Genomic DNA, 15437 nt, shown 5'->3' with positions numbered 1-15437 from the left:
AGGCCTGCTGTTGGGAAGGGCCTCGCCTGAATGTGCCGTGAGATTAGGTGGAGCCCTGCCCAAGCCCTGGAGGCCCTGGAGGCCCCGGAGGCCCTGAGCTTTTTGAGGCAGTGGGAGAATTTCTGCAGCGTGCACACTTCCCCTCGTAGCTTGTGCAATCCCTGAGTCGGTGCCGGCTCAGAGACAGCAGCACCCCCCGCCCAGAACCCCTCCAGGCCCTGGTACCCATGGGGGTGGGGCGATCAGAGAAAGGCTGGGAGGCTGCTCCAGAAGGGGACTCCTTGGAAGGGCCGGGGGGATCGTGGGGCTGCAGCCCTGGCTCTTCTGCCTGGATGATCTATAACTGAGGAAGACAGCTTGACACAAGAGTGTGGGAGGGGAAGAAACATCCACAAAGAGACACCTCATGGCCAAAGACATCTATCCTTGAAAGAACTCTTCTCCTGAACAGATTTGGTTGTCCAATTATTTTCATCCCTTCGTTCTAGTGAACAAGCCCCAAAGCCGCAATATCTCGGAATTGGGGGGAGAGAAGAGTTAAGGTCCTTGATGGAAAGATGTGAAAGGCTAATTCCTAAAGCAATGAGCACTGTCCCCAGGGGACATCTGTGCTTTCGTTAATTGTTTTAGGACGTGAGAGGGTGCGGGTTGGCAGGCACCACGGAAGGGGCTTGGGCGGCGTTACGGAGTGAGGGTGATCCTGCATGATGGAAATTCGGTCTGTGGTCAGGTACGGCGGCAGGTCACAGCTCTGGGTGTTGGAACCCTGGGGGCGCTGGCAGCAGTTTGGACCCCTGGAGAAAAATGACAATGGCCGTGGGCCATCAGGAGCAAGGTGGCAGAGGTGGCCAGACGGCCTCTGCCGCCTGCTGCCAGAGCCTGTTTCAGCCAGCAGCTCTTGGTCTGCCAGCAACATCCAGACATAGGCGCCACCAAGCCACGCCCGAGGCCCAGGCCAGGCCCAGTGCAGTGCAAGATGGGTCAGAGCCCGGAAAAGGGGCCAAGAGGGTACGATGGCAGGGCTGCGGCAAAGGGCAAAGGTGCAGCTGGGCTCTTTAAAGGAAAACCTTAACTTGAATCTCCACCCTTTGGGATGGCTCTGGCTTAGAAAGTGTGACTAGGGCAAGGGAGGAGGGGGACGAAGCCTTAGCTACAAAGGGAAAGGGGCCGTGGGGAGGGCAGAGAGCACAGTACTCACCTGCGCTTCCTCTCTGTCCCGGCTCCTCTGCTAACCTGTACAGCACAGACACAAACAACACACGGAGGTCACACACGGGGTCTCCTCACCAGCCCGCGTCTTCTCCCAGGGGGCTGACTGCCTGGCCCACGGACCCACGGGCTTCTGGACTCACCTCTCCCCTTTCTGCCCCGTAAGTGACTTTTCCCAACCAGGTATGAAAAGGACTGAGAGAGTCACGCTACCTACAGCCAGCAACTGCCACAAACATAAAACAGCCGTGGAGACAGGCATCTCTTGGGAGAAGGAGAACAGTACTAACATGGAAACGAAGCCACCCCGAATCTGGGGAGCTGTTACATCTGGGGGTGCAGCCCATCCCTTGGTTCTGAAAGGGACCAAGGTGAGAAGGAATTAAATTCTGAAACAGGCAGTATTTGCTGCCTGCAGGCATATCTGCTGGGGAATACTAAATCCCTCCCGCTCACCCTGAAATCCTGAACACTGCCTGCACCCTCAAAAGCCTGAGAATTCACACAGGGCCACTGCTGTCAGCCCACCAGACATGCACCAGGGTTCTCGGAGCACGCAAGCTGGGTTTACAGCTCCCAGCACCGGGGGTGGCAGGTTCTGGAGAGGCGATTCTGAAGGACAAAGGAGCGTAGGATGAGGCTCTGGAGGGGCAGAGATGAGTTTTGGGCTCTGAAGTAATACGTTAGTCTGTTTCACCTATGGAGTGTCGGTTACAAGCACCCAGCACTCCGGGTGAGCAGTGAGGGCTGCAAAGTCAGAAGGGCACCCCAGTGGAGCAGAAGCATTCCCCAGGATGCAGCCAGACAGAAATGTAGGGACAGGCGGGGGGGGGGGGGGGGGGGGCGGCGGAGGTAGGGGTGGACGTGGTCAGGAAGTCCAGCTTGGTCATGAATTCTTCCAAAGTGCCCATTTGGTTCTTATGGTTTCTGCACTGAGCAGACTATGTCTGTTTGACAGGGTGCTGACCAAGTTGTGTTTATGTGAGGTCAGCATGATTTCAACCCCAAAGAAGCAAACCTCGTCTCTCTCTGGTTGGTAGTTACTGTTCTCTAATGCCTTGGCGACACCAGTTACTGCCGTGTTGGTCTACAGTGAGATCTCATGCCCAGACCACGGCAGACGATCAGAAGGTCCGTCCGTAAAAGCACTTGGCTTACCCCTACCCACGCACCCACTACAGTGCAGCTACAGAAACATATCCCGGGACCGGCACAATGCTGAGAGTCAAGCATTTGTTGAAAACCCTACCCACGTCTCGCCCCGACTCAACACTATTTCCCTCATGATGGCACCTAAAGCCATAGAAATAGAAACTCAGGTGCTCTCACAAGGTCTCACAGGGACAGACAGAAACGCTGGTGTGTGCACTGGAAGAGAGATGGGGAGACACTGAGAGCAGGAGGCGCAGAAAGGAGAGACGCTGGCAGGAAACACGGGTGCAGACAGGCCCCCGAGACCAGGAGGCACCAGGCAAGGGAAGCCATGCCCGTCCACATGTGAGATGCATCCCACACCCAGACCTGCACCAGGACCAGGGCTGCGGTCCACAGTCAGGGCAAGGCCCACATAGTCAGGGCTGCTGTCTGTGTGCTGCAAGGAATGCAGGGAGGCTGAGGAGACGCCATGGAAAAGCTACAGGGAAGGAAAGGTCAATGGGAAGAGAGGCCAAAGCAGCAGCTATTACGTCTTCAGCCAAGAACATTCCACATGAACGCCGAGATCTGGTTGGGTTGTGTGTGTGTGCACACGTGTGACTGGAGCACGTGTTTATGGAGCATAAACTTATCTCTGTGCATCTCCTCCCCTCTTTGCCTCTTGCACGACAACCCTCTGCCTTCTTCCTGGTCCGCTCTCAGCCCAGAAAGTCGGTCATCTCTACCATGCCCTGTAGCACCGCTAGATGTCTCCAACATGGCTGACCTCTACTTCTGACATTTTGGTGGCCATGTCAAGTATGTCATTCTCCTCAATTCCTCACAGTTACTGTCCACGGCCTCGCAGGCCTCGCCAGACACACTAGACAACTGTGGCACCTGGAAGAAAGCTCCGGCACTGGTGTTGGCTGCCCGGGCTGATCCTGGCTCTGCCAGCTCACACCTGTGCCGGTCACTTCACTACTCTGAGCCGTGTCTCAAATCCTTCCTTGTGGGTGGTGAAATCAGACTGAAAGGGTGTGCTCAGTGCAGAGCACCCGGCAGGGGTGGAGAGAGCTGACGCATCTTCCACAGCCCAGCCTCCACCGGGCCGCTCCCACTCCCTCCCTGAGAAAGCACTCTCTAGCCCCTCACCTGGCTTCTTTCCTTGTATTTGTTCATTTACTGACACCCCATTTTGCACCAGGCACTGTTCTGGGTACTGGGGATATATCCTGAACAAGAGAGACCAAAATCTCCACCTTGTGGAGCTTACATTTTGAGAATCCAGAAATAGACACATTAATATAGGCCAGAAATAACAGCTAACTCGCGAATGTTATGTGTTCAGCATAACACAGACACGTGAAGATGAAGAGTGTAGTAGTGTGGAGTCAGAAAGACCCAGTTCGAAGAGCCTATTTTCTCAATGGTAAAATCGGGACATCATTATGTACCTCCGAGGGCTGTTAAGCATTAATTAGATAATATGCGCACATCATTTAGCACAGCTCTTTGTACATAACAAGTTATTAAGCAGGTTTTATATACAATAAAACTAGGAAGACATTACTCTCCTCTGCTGATACCTTTCTTTATTGCTTTTAATTCTTCCGTTGAGGTCACGAAACCATTTGGCTATTCTGCCCACAATAATCTCTTCCTTTTCAGAAACCCTTCTTGTATTTGTAATCACACACTCAAAGTCTGATGATTAACTTTTCCTGCCACTTCATTTTATCTCTTATTTATTTTGCATATCTCTGTCTTGCCTCCCTAACTATATTATAAACTCCTGGAGGCAAAGGGTCACGTGGTGCGCTTTCCTGGGATCTCCTCCTATGTCCGAACCATCTATCACAGTATTAGGAAACGAGGCTTTTGTTGATGGCCTGACGCCACCACCTCCTTGACGGTCAGCTGGGAAAAGCAGGCCGAAGGCACTGTGGGGGTCTGAACGCTTTGGGGAGCTGGGCAGCAGGAAGAAAAGCAGAAACGGAAGAGGGGGAGGGTTCCTTCAGGGGCTATGTAGCTCTGCCTCCCACTCAAACTAGGGGTCCTGCGAGCTGCCTTTACCTCTGTCTTTCCCATTCTGCTGCTTCTCTTCTTCTTCCTCTGTACCTTCCTCTGCTGTGAAAACAAGTCCAAGGCGGCCAGTGACCCTTCAGCACAGCACAAGCATAGAAAGAGGGTGAAAGGAATGACCTAGCAGGCTTGGGATGAAGCCCTAGCTGAAGGCTTACGGTCGCAGGCCTCCAAGGGTGCTGACAATCAGCTAGTCTGCCCCATGCGTGGAGCACGTGCTAGCACTCTTTACCCACGAGCTCTGAGCCCCTGGGGGCAGCGCAGTCTGAGGTCACCTGTCCTGCTGCAGGCTCTGTGGCTGGCTTCCCTGGTGACTGGGGTGGGGGTCGCTGCCTTTTCTCGATGCCTGCTTTCCCTAAGGCGACACATCTACTAGGGATACGCCTAATACCTTGCATTCAGGTTCAAGAAAGCAACCATCAAGGACGTAGTGGGGAATATCTAAAATGACACAAGCTTCCGTTAAGAGAAAACAACCCAAAACTAGAAGTTTTAGCTGACAACGAACTTAAAATGACTGAACAGCAAAGTGGCTGTGTGGAAAAAGCTAATGCCCTCTCAGGTTGCTTTCCCAGGGCCCTCACGCAGGGAGGCCACGGTTCACTTGCTCTGCAGGGCACAGGAGCCTGTGACAAGGGTAAGTGTGCTCAGCTCTGAGAACTCACTTTGAATGGGGGCCTTGAAGCTCTTGGCCACATCCTAGTGTGGCGGGCAAGCAAAATGGTGAAGGGAAAACCACGTCACGTTAAGACTTGCTGGAGGAACAGTGAACGGTCACCTTCAAGAGGAGAAGGCTTGGGGACAGCCAGGGTACCTGCCATCAAATACTTGAAAGCTAAATTAATAGGAATGGGAGCACCTGAACTTACTCTGGGTTGCTTCAGAGGATGGGATGAGGATAAACTACTTACTGAAAGGCAAATTTGGGCTCCCTGATTAGGAAGAATTTCACCGTGTTGAGAGCCATTCATGAATGAGCTCACTGGAAATATTCAAACAGAGGACTTTTATATTGGACAGCAAGCTGGATTCAATGACTTCTAGGATCTTTTCCAACCCGAAGATTCTATTATTTGTGAAAATATTTTTTAAAAAAGATGAGGAGGAGAGGCTCTGGCTAGAAATAGCATAGTGCACATGGTATGGGAAATATTTAAAGACAATCTGAGTATCTCACCTCATCCTAACACAACCCCCAACAGCAATAGTAAACATGCGTGGGTGTGGATGAGCCTCTTCCATTCACCGGGAAACCGGCAGCCTCACATGTAAAGGGCGTCTAGTTCTGCACTTTGTAAGGATGTGGTATCACGTGAGGACTTAGTGCACACCTACCCGTGGACTTCAGGGCTTGAGAGAGCACAGCATCAGTGAGAGGGGCCCTCGTGGGGCTGTGAATCTGACCTCCGGTCCTGTGTGGGCAGAAGGACACTGTGGCAGGGAGAGCAATGGCTTTGTGTTCTCCGCACCTGAGCTCTAGGACTGGCCTCTGCCCCTTCAAGACGCACAGCTTCAGGCAATCGCTTTCCTGATAATCACTCACTGCCTTTCTAGAGGGGACTTGACAACGTGCTCTCTAAGGTGCCTTCCAAATACATCACAGAATTGTGTTAAAACCATCCTTTCCTGCCATGAGACATTGCCTGTAACCTTTTACGTTTTGTGAAGATACGTGATCTCTGGCTACTGTGTCCAGCTACCTCTCCTCCTAGTGTGACGAGCTCATGAGCCACCGATCTTGCCCAAATCCTAGTAAGTGGTCGAGAGGCACAGTGTGATTAATTTCGTGGCCTGAAATTCCTTCTAAAAGTGGGATTTCTGGCATCTGTGGGAAACTGTATTAGGGAAGGGACTTTCTAATCACCTGTGAAGTCATCTCAAAGGCAGTCCCCTCTTCTGTTTATGTGTGTTTATGGAGAGGGCAGTGCTTCTAATAAGGATTGAGAACTGGTACCAGAATGGAGGCAGCGTCACCTGCACACTCCCTGCAAAGGAGAACCGGCATCTTAACGGCCTTGGAAAAACCAAGCTAGGCCACGCACTTACTCTCTTCTAAGTGGAAATCAGCAGATCTGAGAGGGAACCCTGGGCCAGCCATAGAGATGTGCTTTCTCCTTCGAAGGTCTGAGGACATACCCAAGGCTTCCCTGCCCTCAGAGTGGGGACTGACGATTTCAGTGGATGTGTCTGAACAGCTCATGGAAAACCCGCTTTACATTTTTATTTAATAACCTTGTTAAGCTACTCCAAGGTATTTAAAAGCACCATATTAGCTGAAAAGAAACAACAGAGGGCCATACGTATCACTCAGGAAGGGAACCCATCTGTCTAATATGGAACATGGGAATCTGACCACAGATATTTACCCGTTAGTAAATATCTGGCAGTTACAAAACTAAGGGAGTCACGGGCATTCTTGAAAATACGACGATGTGGGAATGGCCTTTTATTATTTCTCTCTTTCCTGGGTTTTATGTAAGGGGAACAATAAAGTAAGGGTCTCCGGGAAGTCAGGGGTAGAGCGAAGTGTGGGAGAGACGGAGGAAGGAGCCACCCGTACTACTGAACAGAGGGCTGAAGAGCGACAGACGCAGGTCACGAACTTTAGGTGAGAGCAGAGCCTAGTGATGGACAAAAGGAGAGAACAGGGTTTCAAGACCAAATCCAACGGGAGAGAGCGGAGAGGCAGCTGGGAGAAAGTCCAGAAGCTTTTGTGGTGATTCGGTTCCAGTCATCCAGGGAAGCGGCCGAGGGCGGTGCAGCAGCCCCGGGGAAAGAGGGCCGCGGCCCAGCGCCGGGGCCGGGGGCTGGCTGCGTGGGCCTAGAGACCCCGCACTGCACCGGCTCTCCCGCTGCAGCCTTCAGAGGAACAGAACGTGCAAGCGCCTGTGTGAACACGTGTGGGACAGAGGCTGTGGCGGGGAGGCCGTCCCGGGCGGTCCTAGAAGGCGGAGAGACCGAGCGGGGAGCTGAAGCAGCGCACGCCGCCGGAGTGAGCAAGTGCGGAGGGCGCGGGGACGCGGGGGCGGGAGCTCTGGGCTTCACCTGAGTGCAGCTCCTTCACCAGGGAGCACATGGTGTTGGTGATGGAGTCAGCGGCCACCAGCAGGTCATTGCGGAGGTTTCTCCTCGTACCTGAGGACAGTCAGAGCAGACGGCGATGCCAGGGGGGCGGGCGGGCGCAGGCCTCGGGCTGCTGGGCCCTGCACACCGCGCCCGGCGGCGATGGGCACCGCCGCCCGCTCCTGGGCACATCGGGGCCACGAGGCTCCCAGGTTCTCGTTCTCCTCCCTCTTCTTCTCCACCCGGAGAGTGGGCCCCTGTCAGCGGCCCGCTTCTTAGCTACACTCCGGAGAGCTGGATTCCAGAACGCACACCGCTCCCGGTTGGCCTGAGGGGGGACTTCGCTCTCTAGCAGCCGCACAGGCCGGTTCTCCGTCTCCACCTGCCCGAGAGGTCCTCAGCCGGGCGCCCTGCCCGCCTCTACAGCACAGCGGGCGGCTGGCGCCTCAGACCCGAGTGGCAATCCTGGGCCCAGGGCGCCGCCAGCAAGCTCCTATTTACAGTTCCACTCTTCCTCCTCTTACTTGCTCTAAAGACTTCCCAGGCAAAGCACAACCTCAGGAATTGTTCCATCCGATTCCTCTGGAGGAGGAGGCAAAGCCCAAAGGACAAGTCACATCCCAAAACTCGGGAAAGAGAGCACAGAAGCCCCGGAGGCCTGGTCTTCACAAACACACAAAGCCTGTAGACCTCCCGTTGGGAGACCAGCCCATCCTGTGCGAAGGTTCCAGCACTTGACTTATTTAAACTGTGTATGAAAACCTGATCATTTAAAGCTAAGCACACAAAAGAAACTGGAAAAATCCCAGTAGGAACCTTGTTCATGCTGCCAAACCCCTCGAGCTCTCCATATGCCCTGCTCCCAAATCTCACCTTGTGCAAAGGCCTCCTGCACGTCTCCCCCGACTCCGCTCAGCGGGTCCTGCGGGCAGTGGGTGGGGGTGGAGCCGGCCGACGTGGAGCGGACAGGCATGGGCATGGGGCGGCCGCCTCCGTGAGTGGGCGATGTATGTGGTGACCCTGTGGCCTGAGCCTGGGAGAATCAAAGAGACAGAACATGTTATCTCAGGTATCTTAGCTCTTTGAGGAAGCGGAGAGTCCTTTTCCTCAGCGAATCTGAGCCAGCCGACACAGCTGCACCTCGGTGAGGCGGTGCACCGCGGGATCACTTTTGTAAGGAAGGAGTCAGGCCGCCTCCAGGACTGCAGAGAGGAAGAAAAGGAAGAAAGGAAAGGAAGAGGAGGGAAGGAGAAGGAGAGAAAGTACCATTAGACTGGACTAAGAGGGGGAGGGAAAGTAGAGGCTAGCATGGGGGGGGGGGCTTGCAGGAGACAGACTGAGCAGAGTAGCGGGGTCCAGGATCTGAGCAGGGCTGGGGCCACACGGTTGGGAAATGATACACAAACAGCTTTCATTTTTGTTTGCAAATACATTTATGTACATTATCGCATTTGACCCTCACAACAACTTGTGACTAGAAAGGGCATGCGTTTTTGTACCCATTTTATGGAAGAAAAGCACGATGAAAAGAGCTTTGTGTCAGGCAACGTAGCTCACGGAGATGTGGGAATAACCCCGGGGACCCCGCGGGCGATGACGCGTACTCCGCATGTCTGCAGCCCCCGACCGCATGAACCACGCGCCCGACCGTGTGTCAGGAACTCGGCGGCAGGCTGCTTCCCGGGGCCCGGGGCCCTGCACTTGTCAAACACACAGTGAGGCCTTTTGGGGCATTTCACGGAGACTAGGTGAGAATGGCATGTATAGTGGAAACTGAACCTTCCTTGCGAAGGCTCTGGTACAGTTTTGGAGAAAGCTTGGAGTAATGGGTAACATTTAAAGATTCTAGTTAAAGGAAGCTCACTGAGATTTGGGCACCGCTGCTGTTCAGAGCAAGGGAAACTGCGTGTGGCATACAGTGGGTTTTCTGTGGAAGCAAAACTGGGAAAACATAAGTGTGCAAATGACTTCAAACGAAGAGATTTATCTTTTGGGGTTCTAGCTCAGAAACTCCCCACACAACAGAATCTGCCCAAACATGCTGAGAGGCCATCCACACAAAGCCTTACCTCACTGTTCCAGCCAGTGTGGGCATTGCACTAAACAGAAATGGTTTGCTCTCCGTGACTCTTCCCTTTGACTTGTGTGAGCACATGTATGTGTATGTTGAGAAATTTAAAATATACAGAAAGATGACAAGTACAATAAAGCACCCCCATGGATAACTGTTCATATTTTGTCAAATTCAACCTAAAAACATTGCAGATAAGTCTGAAGACCCCTTTGACCACCAATCCTGTCCAGTCCCAGTCCCTCCTTTCACCCCTTCAGAGGCAACGATTAGTAAAGACTTTGGAGTGAAATTTTTTCTACCTATGTGTACATATATAACTATGAATAATGTGTGATATTCACGCTTTTAAATTTTGCATAAATGGTATCTTATTGCGCATATAATTTTGCAATCTGCTTTTATCACTTAGCATACTTTCTGAGATCTTCCCATGATACAAATGATAGGAACTTAGACCCTTACCTCACATTATATACCAAAACTAACCAAAAGGGATCAGACTAAATATAAGAACCCATAAAAACTCTTAGAAGCAAAGATTAGGCAATAGCTTTTTAGATATGACACATAAAGCACAGGCTACAAAAGAAAATGATAAATGGGATTTCATCAAAATTGAAAACTTTTTTCAAAGGACACCTTTAAAAGGTGAAAAGACAACTCAAAGGATGGGAGCAAATTTTTGCAAAACACCTATTGGATCGGGGGCTTCTATCTAGAATACAGAAAGAACTCTTAACACTTAATAATAAAAGGACTAGTAACGTAATAAAAATGGACAAAGGGCCTGAATAGACGTTTCTCTAAAGGAGACATACAAATGTCCAATAAGCACATGAAAAGATGCTTGACATCATGAACGATTAGGGATATGCAAATCAAAGCCACAATGAAACAGTGCTTCACACCCATTAGGATTAGGCTACAATAAAAAAGACAGATAATAACAAGTGTTGACAAGGGTGTGGAGCAACTGGAATGCTTGCATGCTGCTGGCAGGAATGGAAAATGGTGCATTCCTAATGCTTTAGAAAACAGTCTGGCAGTTCCTAAAAAGATTAAACATTGAGTGCTATACAACCTAGCAATTCCACTCCTGTGTGTGTATACCCAAGAGAAACAAAAACATAGGTCTACACAAAAATTTGTACACAAGTGTCAACAGCAGCATTAAAAAAGTAGAAACAATCCAAGTGCCCGTCAACTGAAGAATGATTTAAATAAAAATGTGGAATACAGGTGACCCTTGAACAACACGGATGTGAACTGCACGGTCCACTTACATGTGGATTTTTTTTTATAGATACACCCCAGCACTGTAAATGTATTTTCTGTATGATTTTCTTCAACATTTTCTTCTCTCTGGCTCACTTTATTGTAAGAATACATATAATACATATAACACAAAATATGTGTTAATTGACTATTTTATGGGTAAGGCAGTACGCTATTAGTAGTTAAGTTTTGGGAGAGGCAAAAGTTATACACAGATTTTTGACTGTGCAGGAGGTCAGTACCCATAACATCCCCACCATTGTTCAAGGGTCGACTGAATAGGATTCGGCAAATAAAGGAATGAAGTATGGATACATGCTACAGCATGGACAAACCCTGAGGATGTTATACTAAGTGAAATAAGCCAGTTACAGAAGACTGAATATTGTTTGATTACATTTATATGAAATATCCACAATAGGCAAATCCATAGAGACAGAAAGGGGAGATTAGTGGTTGCCTGAGGGTAGGGGCCTGGGAGAAATGAGGAGTGAGTGCTAATGCATGTGGGATTCTTTCAGAGGGTGATGAAATGTTCTAAAGTTGACTGTGGTGACAGTTGCACAATTCTGTGACTATAGTAAAAACAACTATATTTTAAGCTTCAAAATGGTGAATTGTATATAGTATGTGAATTATATATGAATAAAACTATCATAAAAAAGATACCAGTAAGAAAAATAAAAGGATAAGTCACAAACCGGGAAAACATATTTGTAAATTATATCTGATAGAAAATTGTGGGTTTTTGCAAAGATTTTTTGAATTTGACACCAAAAGCAAAGGCAACAAAAACAAGAATAAACAAGTGGGACTACATCAGAAGTAAAAAGCTTCTATACAGTGAGGAAACCATCAACAAAATGAAAAGCAACCTACCAAATGGGACAAAATATTTGCAAATCGTACGTATGACAAGGAGTTTATATCCAAAATATATAATGAATTCATACAACCCAACAGCAAAAACAAAAACAATCTAATTTAAAAATGGACAGAGGAGGGGCGCCTGGGTGGCTCAGTCGGTTAAGCATCTGCCTTCAGCTCAGGTCATGATCCCAGGGTCCTGGGATTGAGCCCCACATCAGGCTCCCTGTTCAGCGGGGAGCCTGCTTCTCCCTCTCCTGCTCCCCCTGCTTGTGCTCTGTCAAATGAATAAATAAAATCTTAAAAAAAAAAATAGAAGAACCAGGCATTTTTCCAAAGAAGATACACAAATGGCCAACATGTATATGAAAAGGTACTCAAAATCATGAATCATCAGGGAAATGCAAATCAAAACCACAATGAGATATCACTTCACACCTGTGAGAATGGCTATCAAAAAGATAAGAGGTACATATTGGTGAAGACATGGAGAAAAGGAAACCGCTGTGTACTACTGGTGGTAAGGTAAACTGGTACAATCACCACAGAAAACAGTATAGAGGTTCTTCAAAAGATTAAAAGAAAATGAAAACAGGATCTAGAAGAAATATCTGCACTCCCATGTTCACTGCAGCATTAGTCATAGTAGCTAAGATATGGAAACAACCTAAGTGTCCATCACAGAAAAATGGCCAAACAAGAGGTGGCATATATGTACAATGGAATATTAGTCAACCATTAGAAAGAATGTCCTGCTGTTTGTGACACTATGGATGGACCTTGAGGGCATTCTGCTAAGTGAAATCATCCAGACACAGAAAGACAAATACTGCATGGTCTCACTTATATGTGGAAACTAAAAAGAGTCAAACTCACAGAAACACAGTAGAAAAGTAGTTGGGGCCAAGGGTTGGGGGAAATAGGGAGAGGTTGGTAAAAGGGTACAAACTTTCAGCTGTAAAATAAATAAGGTCTGAGGATGTAACGTAAAACATGGTGACAACATATAGTTGATAACACTACTGCAGAGCTGAAATTGGCTAAGAGAGTAAAACTTCAATGTTCTCATACATACAAAAAGGTAAATATGTGAGGTGATGGATATATTAATTATGTAGATAGAATCCTTTCATTATGTATGTGTAAATCAAGTCACCCCAATATATACTTCAAATATCTTACAAGTTTAAATAGATAAATAAATAAATATCTTACAAGTTTATATGTCAAGGAAGTGGAAATGAAAAAAAAAAAAAAAGAATAAACAAACAAAACACAAACGTGTGTCCAGAAGATACAAAGAACTCTTACAGTTGAATAAGAAGAAGATAATGCAACTATGAAACAAAGATTTGAATAGATGGTTCATTGAAGCTGATGTACAAGTGGGCTAATAATCACGTGACAAACGCTCCGCCTGAGGAGCCAATAGGGAAACGAAAATCGAAATTACGATGAGATACCACTTATCCACTGAAACAGCTACAATCAAAAAGACTACCAGATGTGGGAAAACCAAAACCCTTGTACATCGCTGACAGGACTGTAAAATGCTACAACCACTTTGGAAAACAGTGTGGCAGCTTCTTAAAACGGTAAACATAAGCTCACCCAAAACTTGTACACAAACGTTCCTTAGCTACAGTTTAAGAGGCCAAAAGTGGAAATGACCAAAAGCGGGCTGACTGGTGAATGGACTGACAGAATGTGGTTTCTCCATACAATGGAATACTATGAAGTCTTTTTTCTGCTATGTTTGTTATTAACTTTTATAACAATTTTCCATTGATAATTAAACATGTTCTATCTTGCGAAATATTTTATTTTTGCCAGTGCTTATGAAACATTTATTATTATTTATTTTCAGGGTATCTATTTTCCTTTCCAACATCTCAGGAACCCTGTTTTGGTTAGCTAACATTATCACATATTAATCATTGTACTTTAGGGAACCACCTCCATCTTCTACCCTATAATCGCCATCATGCCCTGCTTTTCTGGCCATTTTTGGGGAGAGGGGGCCAATAATAAAGTGTAAAATTCACTCTGGTTTGGAAAGTGCTTTTGAACAGCCAGATCTGGCAGTTCTAGCCCCAATCCCAACGAGGTGATGAAGCTGGGAGAGAGGTAAGAGAATCTGTAGAAAAACAAGAACGTCTATGCAAGGAAAGACCTGTGAGCCAGCACAGTTTGGGACACAGGAGATCACAGAAGTGATCTTGGGCCTCCAAGAGCTGAAAGGCACAGAATCAAGTTCATTGCCTGGGTTGCTTGGACAGCATCAAGGAAGGACCCCAGGCACCCCAGGAGCCCATGGTTTTCCAGCTGCAAAGGCAACAAGCCTGAAGTTGTCTCTCAGTCACGGAGGGGTGAGAGCCTCACTGAGATTGTGTGTGCGCCTTGGCTGCTCAGGGAGCCTATGAATTCAGCTGTCTCAGTTGCAGGGCAAGGAGTGCTGCCTGTGAGAACCAGGCCTGGCCACAAGCAAAGGACATGACTGCCTCAGCACAGATCAAGTCGGAGCCATGGACACTCCTCCCCTGATGCCACAGCACCCAGCACTAGTCCCCCAAGGCACAGCACCCATCTCAGGTGCAGGAAGGGGGATAAGAATCTGGGATGGGTGGCTTCAGAGTTTGCCCGAAAATGCCCAGACTATGTCCAGCTCAGACAGTGAGCCCTCAAGAGGGAAATGAAGTCCTGTTAAATATTTCTTTTTTGCTTATCTGTGTGGCCTGTGAAATTCACACTCATTTCACTGTGTAACAGTTGTCTGTCATCCCCGCAGAGGGCCGACCCAGCATCAAGCACATGGCAACTATTCAATAAAACTCCCTCAGTGAGATCTGGGCCAGGCACTGCTGCCTGAGGACTGAATGTTAGAGTCGTAAGACCCAAGATGAATGACTAGGTTGCTTTTTAAGAACATGAAACTGAACCTCTGCTAGGAAAATGATGATGGGAGATGAGGCCAAAGGGATGCCCAGGGTGGCCAGCCACATGTGGCTGAAGCTCTAGGATCAGGAAATGAAACTACTGCTCACCATCAGCTTCAAAATAATCAGGCCCTCTTCCTGGGATCAGTGCCCAGGACGTGCGTTCTGAGAAAGATGAAGACCAGACTCCAGAAGTTATCTTTGTTCAGAGCAGTAGAAAGAGAAAGGCGAGCCTGCTGGGAAGGCACGATTTTCACCAATGGATCTCAAGCACCAGCCCTTCCCTTTAGGGCCATGTTGGATTACAATGCTAGGATGGAACCGTCAGAGCCCTCTGTGAATTCTGGCTCCAGCAGAGCAACACCAGTGTGGCATCGTGGTAGGTCAATGAATCACCTCTGGCCTGGGAGAGGCACACACCACAGCCAATAGCGGCTTCAGGAAGGCCTAGAGACTAAGGTGGGGCTTGGAGGAGGTAGACGTTGGTGCAGGGATGTCTGTGACGGCCACTGGCTGGTTTAGACAGAAAGTGAAAGGACGGGTGACAGCTGCTTCTACCTATAGAAAGGCCTGCACTCTCCCCTGCCTGAAGGCCTCTCTGCCAGAAGCGCTACGCCCCCAGCGTGGTCAGACCAGCTCCCACTGCTCCTCTAGGCCTTAGCTCCATTGTCACGTCCTCCCCAGAACTCTGAACAGCGTTAACCTCACCTCTCAAAATTTATCTTCCTTACCATTGTGCTTAGCACATGTAAATGCTTAATAAACGTTTGTTAAATGACAATGAGGTGTATCAC

General features: G+C 48.8%; 1 protein-coding gene across 8 annotated transcripts in view; it reads right to left on the bottom strand.

Moving 5' to 3' along the window:
* Positions 1-15437, bottom strand: part of DTNB (dystrobrevin beta) — a 251360-nt gene that overhangs the window by 10310 nt on the left and 225613 nt on the right. Inside the window, exons 17-21 of one of the 8 annotated variants that reach the window (XM_034659796.1) lie at positions 8365-8524; positions 7474-7563; positions 4420-4505; positions 1423-1565; positions 1199-1233 (exon numbers count right to left, since the gene is read on the bottom strand). In XM_034659796.1, coding sequence (XP_034515687.1) covers positions 1199-1233; positions 1423-1565; positions 4420-4505; positions 7474-7563; positions 8365-8524 — 514 coding nt within the window. Of the gene's footprint in view, positions 1-692; positions 795-1198; positions 1234-1422; positions 1566-4419; positions 4506-6419; positions 7370-7473; positions 7564-8364; positions 8525-15437 lie in introns of those variants that run through there. The other 7 variants (XM_034659800.1, XM_034659798.1, XM_034659801.1 and 4 more) reach the window with 7 other exon arrangements.

This window comes from Ailuropoda melanoleuca, chromosome 4 (genome assembly GCF_002007445.2).
Source record: "Ailuropoda melanoleuca isolate Jingjing chromosome 4, ASM200744v2, whole genome shotgun sequence".
Classification (NCBI taxonomy): domain Eukaryota; kingdom Metazoa; phylum Chordata; class Mammalia; order Carnivora; family Ursidae; genus Ailuropoda; species Ailuropoda melanoleuca.
The sequence above is the reverse complement of the archived record's forward strand: the minus strand, read 5'-3'. Positions and strand labels throughout refer to the sequence as shown.